Here is an 8,873-nt window from a genome sequence, read left to right as displayed (position 1 = left end):
AGATTTTTTTTAATATGGTGCACACCGAGTGTTAAGACCCATTCTATACTGACCAAGCATCTCAGGCCAATCGTGCCAAATTTGGAGGAAGGAAAAATAAAACGTATATGTATGCTTGAGGCGCTTGCAGTAAGAACGTATATAGACGTTTGGACTGTTTAGGGATTAAAAGTAGGGCTTTCAGAAAGAAGGGCAGATAAAATGACAGTGGGCCGTAATGTAAAATTCCATATATTTGCGACATTGGTGATACAAACATACCTCGCTAATATGGCGCTCACTTTAGAGCGTTTCGCTAGCATGGTACTTCTCAATTATATTCGGCACTTGCCTTGCTCTTAAGATGGTTTTCAGCAATTATTGTGCACTTAATATATGATAGTGTAAACACGTGTTTAGGCTTTTATATGCACTGGTAAGTGAAAAAAGACATTAACTTTACAGCAACATTTGCTTTACAGCTGTGGTCTGGAACCTAACCTGCCGTATTAGTGAGGTATGCCTGTATATAAAGCACATGTTTTGATGAAGCCTAAATAAAGTTGAATAAATTTAGTAGAAGCATGTCCGAACTTTCCCACATGTAGCTAAGTGTGCTTAATCGCGAGATATGATCCTTTATAGATGAAGGATGTTAGTTTTATTTTATAAAATTGAGAGTAAACAGCAGGGAAAGTGATACTGGTGGTGATATGCACAACACTTCATGGTCTGACAAAAATATATTTATTTTTATGTGTAGATTATTATTAAGCTCTATTTTGTGTAGAGCAAGTGCTTGGCTGTAGTGTGCAATATAAATGCTTCAATAAAATAAACATGACAAATATAATACTGTGCTATACTGAATATAGGACATTATTAGAAAAAATCTGCTCTAATACTGTAACTACTCACTACTGGGAGGTAATCAGATGGGCAATCACAGACTGGTAAAGTGTCCCATATCTTGGTGGTACAGCACTGGGCTAAAAAAAAAAAAAAAAGGTTTGGGCAAGTGTCTTTACACTAGCTACCCATGGTCACTTACCAATATGTATTGTAGATGCACAGAAGTTAGTCGGCTGTTGTGGGTCACATCCACAAGATATACTTCGCTTTGTTGGGTTATCCTGGGTTAAAAATCATCCAGCATTAATCCCCAAGGATATCTTAAATCTCTGTAAACACAAATGAAAAAACCCATGGGTCTTGGGATTTAACATACTAGAGTAGGCATTCAAATAGGTCTCTTAACACACATTTATTCATAGGTATAGTGTATTTGCTTAATACTTGTTGTAATATGAAGGTTATTTAATTCTTAGGGAACTTACAGCTAGCAGCAGGTAACTGTGCACATGTTGTATGGTATTGTAATAATGTACTGTACAGTATATATCACTGCTATAAAGACAGATCAAATTCTGTTAATTAAGCCATCATTGTAGGGTAAGTCTTGTCCTAAAATCAAAATTAAACAAATATTGATTAAAAGCTGATGATGATGATCAGTTTACTATTTGTCTTGATTTCTGGCTTCTGCATCTACCTACATCTGCTATATTTATTTTTCTTCTGTTCTTCTGTAGTGTTTTAAAGTTGTTTTTCTACTTCATTTTCTCCTCTAATGCAGTGTTTTAAGGAGTGCTTGTTTTGTTTAGTTTGTAATTAACCTGGGGTGGAGAAGAGTATATGCTTCTGTTTCTTGCTTATGCCAGCATGTTTTGTTTGCATTACATTAATTTACTCTTTATAAGTTTGACTGGAAACTGCTAGATACATACAGTAGGTATGAAGTTGCTTAGAGTTTTTCAGTCTACAGACTGAATGAACCATATTTCTAAAATTATTTCATGGTGCTTACAGTAACTTCAAATCTTCTTTGAGTAACAGCTATAGACCATGAATTATAGTAAAATCAAATTTAGCATTTACATATAATAACCAGTTGGAAAATATTGTCATTTAAATAGTTCACTTCATTAGGAAAGGTGTATTAACTGTTTTAATAATATGATAGCAATATGTAATAGATATCTATTTTTATTAAGCCCATATTTCATCATACCTAATAGGAAAACACATCTGATATATTGAATTTTGTTGTTAACAGTATCTTGAGTAAACACAAAATATTTGATTACAAGCTAATGTATCTTACTTCTGCTGCAGGAGATGCCAAGCTATGATGATGTGAAAGCACAGGTAGCTGAGGCAAATGCTGGTGCCGAGTAAAAACCGATGTCCTGCGAGGTGAAGGGGAGGGACTGCGTTTCACAAAAAAACTCTAGGGATAGACTGCATTTTTATAATGATTGAACTGCAATGAAAATTAATTTTAATGAATCATTTTTTTTTTTTTAATATTAGTAATCGGTTCACAAAATAGTGTTACATTCTTGTGAGTCATTCAGCACTGAAAGACATCTGAATTCTGATTAATTAAACATTTGATTTTTTGCACTGTTGTGCTTGATTATAACAGTACCGCATACATACATACATACACATCCATAAACACACACTTTATAAAATGGTATACAGTAATTATCACCATTACAGTACCATGATACTGGCAACTTAATTTTTGCTTTATCATAAACACTAACTACTGTTAAAATAGTATTCCAAAATTAAATAAATTACCAATTAATTAATCAAATCAATCTTTTTTGAGATGTACTATAAATATTTTTTAGACGTGTACTAGCGTGCCTCTTTTTATACCTATTATCCTACAGTGGAAATGCAAATTCAAGAAATGGTGTGAGGGTGCTTGATGCTTACTGCTGGCCTGGGTCACTGGGACCTGTAGAATTCCAAGTATTAGTGCCTTAAGTGTTCAGGTAGACAATATTCAGCACATTTGATTAGTTTGATACATGCTTCCAAACTTGCCAGCAACTACTCTATGTTAGGTTTCATAATATACCATTTACAAAAAGTAGTTGCAATCTTCAGTTAATATAATAGTTAAATTCTATGCATCAATCATTTTATGAAATAATTTCTATGCTTAATTATGCAGAAATTTAAATATGTATGCCATGTGATTTTACTTTAAACTTAAAACTATCACACAACTATTATGATGTTGTATTTTATGCTGAGATATAAATTTATACATCATTTCACTTCAATGACTCAATGTAAAAAGTTGTATTTTTTAATGCTCTTTTTATTTGGCTGTTTTTTTTTTATCAATAATTTAAGTGAGTTTGTCTCCAGTTTGTCCAGGGTATCTTATGTTAATTTACATTCAGTATTACATGGCCTATCTTCATGTCTGGAAATTATTTAAAAAAAATTCTTCTGCTACAGTAAAACTTGTTAGATCCAATGTTCCAATAACTCACCATGTCACATATACTACCACCATTAGTTTAATATCAGACCACAGTATGGGTGGGGTTAGAAACCATGGTGATTGAGTCATAAAACTCGGTACAAAAGTCTAGTGCAGTGAAATTACAAGGTAATCATAGCCAAATAGACTGACTTAGATGTGACTGGATCTGAGAAGTTTTGTCTAAAATTCTGAATAGTATACTAAGTAAAATAAAGTTTTGACTGCTGAAAATATTGTATTTTTAGTTTTTTTGTTATATTTAGGCTTCCATTAGTTTATAAGATCTTACTTCTGTGGTATAAAGTCTCATATTAAAGGACTTGTGAGAGCTTTAGGTACTGAATTTTTATATGCTGAAACTTGGTCATATCAGATACTCTAACTTTTATAAATTACAAGTCACACATCGGCTTATTCCTTTGGTACTTAATCTGTCTAGTCACTGGAGTAATGTCTCTTGACTATATTGTCTTTCCTATGATTTGCACAAAATAAAAGAAAAATTAATAAATGAATTTTCATATCCTTTTCTGAACACTTCATATGTTTAAAAGATGAAGTCCTAAGTTTGATGTGATAGAAAGGAAAGTGAAACATTAGCATTTTACAAAATCACTTAAAGAACACTTAAACAAAAAAGCTTGACTTAGAATTTTACCAATTAAAATATTTAAAATGAAAATCTATTTAAAAAATACAGAACATAAGTCTATATTTAATACAGAATGATTACTTAATACATTAATGTAAATCTCCTTGTTACATACAGTATTTCAAACTCTTGTTTCTGGAGGAATGAGGAGCAAGGTAAACAGTATAATCACATCTAAAATAATAATAATAATATCTAAAATTAATACAAGTACATACATGTACAAGGTGTACAGGCCTAGCTGACATCAATGACATACTACTAAATAGAAAGTCCCTTGTTATGCTGAGCATTTTGGGTAAATTAGATCAGTGTCCCAGGATGCGACCCACACCACTCGACTAATGCCCAGGTACCCATTTACTGATGGGTGAACATAGACAACAGGTGTAAAGAAACACACCCAGTGTTTCTACCCTGGCTGGGAATCAAACCCAGACCCACGCTGTGTGAAGCAAGAGCTTTAGCCACCAGGCCAACTCCAGACAAGTTGGAAAACTAGAGAATTAAAGAGAATACATATCGTACACTCGCATGCGCCATAGGAAGAGAAAAAATCTACATTACTAATAAAGAAGGTGAATGAGGTGGATAATGACAAGGTAACAAAGAAGACAAAGCTATTTCATACCATTTGGTCATTTTTGAAGCAGCAGCTTGGCCTAGCAGGTAATGTTGGTTAGCAATCTTGTAAGTAGTGTATTGTACATAATGCCTACTACTGCTTGTAAGGAGCCATACCAATGATTGTTATGAATGAAGGATTTCCAAATGGTTTGTCAGCTTGCAAGATCACTTCTCCTAACAACGTGTGAGAACTCTGGTGTGGGAGAGCATAGCTGTGCCAAATACACTCGCTATTTGATTTCATAGAGAACTGAATGAGGGTATTAAGTTCACATATGATGTATTGCTGATTACAAGCCTCCATGTCTAACCCACAATATATACCATCTAAAGTGAGATGCTGCACACCATTTCACTTTACTGCTCACCATATCACTCAATACCTTATTCCCAACTGCAAAATATACGCTTACAATTATATCTGCTCAATAGTAGGTTGGTAGACAGCAACCACCCAAGGAAGTACTACCATCCTGCCAGATGACTGTGAAACAGAAACCTGTAACTGTTTTGCATGATGGTAGGATTGCTGGTTTCTTTTTCTGTCTCATAAACACGCTAGATAACAGGGATATCTTGCTACTCCTACTTACACTTTGGTCACACTTCACAGACACGCACATGCATATACACTGTATATATATACATACATCTAGGTTTTTCTCCTTTTTCTAAATAGCTCTTGTTCTTCTTTATTTCTTCTATTGTCCATGGGGAAGTGGTAAATAATCTTTCCTCCGTAAGCCATGCGTGTCGTATGAGGTGACTAAAATGCCGGGAGCGATGGGCTAGTAACCCCTTCTCCTGTAGACATTTACTTTTTCTGTCTCATAAACAGGCTAGATAACAGGGATATCTTGCTACTCCTACTTACACTTTGGTCACACTTCACAGACACGCACATGCATATATATATACATACATCTAGGTTTTTCTCCTTTTTCTAAATAGCTCTTGTTCTTCTTTATTTCTTCTATTGTCCATGGGGAAGTGGAAAAGAATCTTTCCTCCGTAAGCCATGCGTGTCGTATGAGGCGACTAAAATGCCGGGAGCAATGGGCTAGTAACCCCTTCTCCTGTAGACACTTACTAAAAAAGAGAAGAAGAAAAACTTTATAAAACTGGGATGCTTAAATGTGCGTGGATGTAGTGCGGATGACAAGAAACAGATGATTGCTGATGTTATGAAAGAAAAGAAGTTAGATGTCCTGGCCCTAAGCGAAACAAAGCTGAAGGGGGTAGGAGAGTTTCAGTGGGGGGAAATAAATGGGATTAAATCTGGAGTATCTGAGAGAGTTAGAGCAAAGGAAGGGGTAGCAGTAATGTTAAATGATCAGTTATGGAAGGAGAAAAGAGAATATGAATGTGTAAATTCAAGAATTATGTGGATTAAAGTAAAGGTTGGATGCGAGAAGTGGGTCATAATAAGCGTGTATGCACCTGGAGAAGAGAGGAATGCAGAGGAGAGAGAGAGATTTTGGGAGATGTTAAGTGAATGTATAGGAGCCTTTGAACCAAGTGAGAGAGTAATTGTGGTAGGGGACCTGAATGCTAAAGTAGGAGAAACTTTTAGAGAGGGTGTGGTAGATAAGTTTGGGGTGCCAGGTGTAAATGATAATGGGAGCCCTTTGATTGAACTTTGTATAGAAAGGGGTTTAGTTATAGGTAATACATATTTTAAGAAAAAGAGGATAAATAAGTATACAAGATATGATGTAGGGCGAAATGACAGTACGTGTAGTTTGTTGGATTATGTATTGGTAGATAAAAGACTGTTGAGTAGACTTCAGGATGTACATGTTTATAGAGGGGCCACAGATATATCAGATCACTTTCTAGTTGTAGCTACACTGAGAGTAAAAGGTAGATGGGATACAAGGAGAATAGAAGCATCAGGGAAGAGAGAGGTGAAGGTTTATAAACTAAAAGAGGAGGCAGTTAGGGTAAGATATAAACAGCTATTGGAGGATAGATGGGCTAATGAGAGCATAGGCAATGGGGTCGAAGAGGTATGGGGTAGGTTTAAAAATGTAGTTAGAGTGTTCAGCAGAAGTTTGTGGTTACAGGAAAGTGGGTGCGGGAGGGAAGAGGAGCGATTGGTGGAATGATGATGTAAAGAGAGTAGTAAGGGAGAAAAAGTTAGCATATGAGAAGTTTTTACAAAGTAGAAGTGATGCAAGGAGGGAAGAGTATATGGAGAAAAAGAGAGAGGTTAAGAGAGTGGTGAAGCAATGTAAAAAGAGAGCAAATGAGAGAGTGGGTGAGATGTTATCAACAAATTTTGTTGAAAATAAGAAAAAGTTTTGGAGTGAGATTAACAAGTTAAGAAAGCCTAGAGAACAAATGGATTTGTCAGTTAAAAATAGGAGAGGAGAGTTATTAAATGGAGAGTTAGAGGTATTGGGAAGATGGAGGGAATATTTTGAGGAATTGTTAAATGTTGATGAAGATAGGGAAGCTGTGATTTCGTGTATAGGGCAAGGAGGAATAACATCTTGTAGGAGTGAGGAAGAGCCAGTTGTGAGTGTGGGGGAAGTTCGTGAGGCAGTAGGTAAAATGAAAGGGGGTAAGGCAGCCGGGATTGATGGGATAAAGATAGAAATGTTAAAAGCAGGTGGGGATATAGTTTTGGAGTGGTTGGTGCAATTATTTAATAAATGTATGGAAGAGGGTAAGGTAAATAGGGATTGGCAGAGAGCATGCATAGTTCCTTTGTATAAAAGCAAAGGGGATAAAAGAGAGTGCAAAAATTATAGGGGGATAAGTCTGCTGAGTATACCTGGTAAAGTGTATGGTAGAGTTATTATTGAAAGAATTAAGAGTAAGACGGAGAATAGGATAGCAGATGAACAAGGAGGCTTTAGGAAAGGTAGGGGGTGTGTGGACCAGGTGTTTACAGTGAAACATATAAGTGAACAGTATTTAGATAAGGCTAAAGAGGTTTTTGTGGCATTTATGGATTTGGAAAAGGCATATGACAGGGTGGATAGGGGGGCAATGTGGCAGATGTTGCAAGTGTATGGTGTAGGAGGTAGGTTACTGAAAGCAGTGAAGAGTTTTTACGAGGATAGTGAGGCTCAAGTTAGAGTATGTAGGAAAGAGGGAAATTATTTCCCAGTAAAAGTAGGCCTTAGACAAGGATGTGTGATGTCACCGTGGTTGTTTAATATATTTATAGATGGGGTTGTAAGAGAAGTAAATGCGAGGGTCTTGACAAGAGGCGTGGAGTTAAAAGATAAAGAATCACACACAAAGTGGGAGTTGTCACAGCTGCTCTTTGCTGATGACACTGTGCTCTTGGGAGATTCTGAAGAGAAGTTGCAGAGATTGGTGGATGAATTTGGTAGGGTGTGCAAAAGAAGAAAATTAAAGGTGAATACAGGAAAGAGTAAGGTTATGAGGATAACAAAAAGATTAGGTGATGAAAGATTGAATATCAGATTGGAGGGAGAGAGTATGGAGGAGGTGAATGTATTCAGATATTTGGGAGTGGACGTGCCAGCGGATGGGTCTATGAAAGATGAGGTGAATCATAGAATTGATGAGGGAAAAAGAGTGAGTGGTGCACTTAGGAGTCTGTGGAGACAAAGAACTTTGTCCTTGGAGGCAAAGAGGGGAATGTATGAGAGTATAGTTTTACCAACTCTCTTATATGGGTGTGAAGCATGGGTGATGAATGTTGCAGCGAGGAGAAGGCTGGAGGCAGTGGAGATGTCATGTCTGAGGGCAATGTGTGGTGTGAATATAATGCAGAGAATTCGTAGTTTGGAAGTTAGGAGGAGGTGCGGGATTACCAAAACTGTTGTCCAGAGGGCTGAGGAAGGGTTGTTGAGGTGGTTCGGACATGTAGAGAGAATGGAGCGAAACAGAATGACTTCAAGAGTGTATCAGTCTGTAGTGGAAGGAAGGCGGGGTAGGGGTCGGCCCAGGAAAGGTTGGAGAGAGGGGGTAAAGGAGGTTTTGTGTGCGAGGGGCTTGGACTTCCAGCAGGTATGCATGAGCGTGTTTGATAGGAGTGAATGGAGACAAATGGTTTTTAATACTTGACGTGCTGTTGGAGTGTGAGCAAAGTAACATTTATGAAGGGGTTCAGGGAAACCGGCAGGCCGGACTTGAGTCCTGGAGATGGGAAGTACAGTGCCTGCACTCTGAAGGAGGGGTGTTAATGTTGCAGTTTAAAAACTGTAGTGTAAAGCACCCTTCTGGCAAGACAGTGATGGAGTGAATGATGGTGAAAGTTTTTCTTTTTCGGGCCCCCTGCCT

The 8,873-nt window shown here is 36.9% G+C and overlaps 1 protein-coding gene across 5 annotated transcripts in view; it reads left to right on the top strand.

Annotated features, from left to right (window-relative positions):
* The window catches only part of Gel (Gelsolin), a 534,558-nt gene extending 530,716 nt beyond the window's left edge, over window positions 1-3,842 (top strand). For all 5 annotated transcript variants that reach the window (XR_008407326.2, XM_053779357.2, XM_053779356.2 and 2 more), the window contains one exon: window positions 2,155-3,842. Coding sequence is in view for 1 of the 5 variants with exons in the window: in XM_053779358.2 (XP_053635333.1) it covers window positions 2,155-2,217 (63 nt within the window). In the remaining 4 variants the exon portion in view is untranslated. The remainder of the gene's footprint in view (window positions 1-2,154) is intronic.
* The last annotated feature ends 5,031 nt before the right edge of the window (window positions 3,843-8,873 follow it).

Source organism: Cherax quadricarinatus, chromosome 29, assembly GCF_038502225.1.
Source record: "Cherax quadricarinatus isolate ZL_2023a chromosome 29, ASM3850222v1, whole genome shotgun sequence".
Classification (NCBI taxonomy): domain Eukaryota; kingdom Metazoa; phylum Arthropoda; class Malacostraca; order Decapoda; family Parastacidae; genus Cherax; species Cherax quadricarinatus.
The sequence above is the reverse complement of the archived record's forward strand: the minus strand, read 5'-3'. Positions and strand labels throughout refer to the sequence as shown.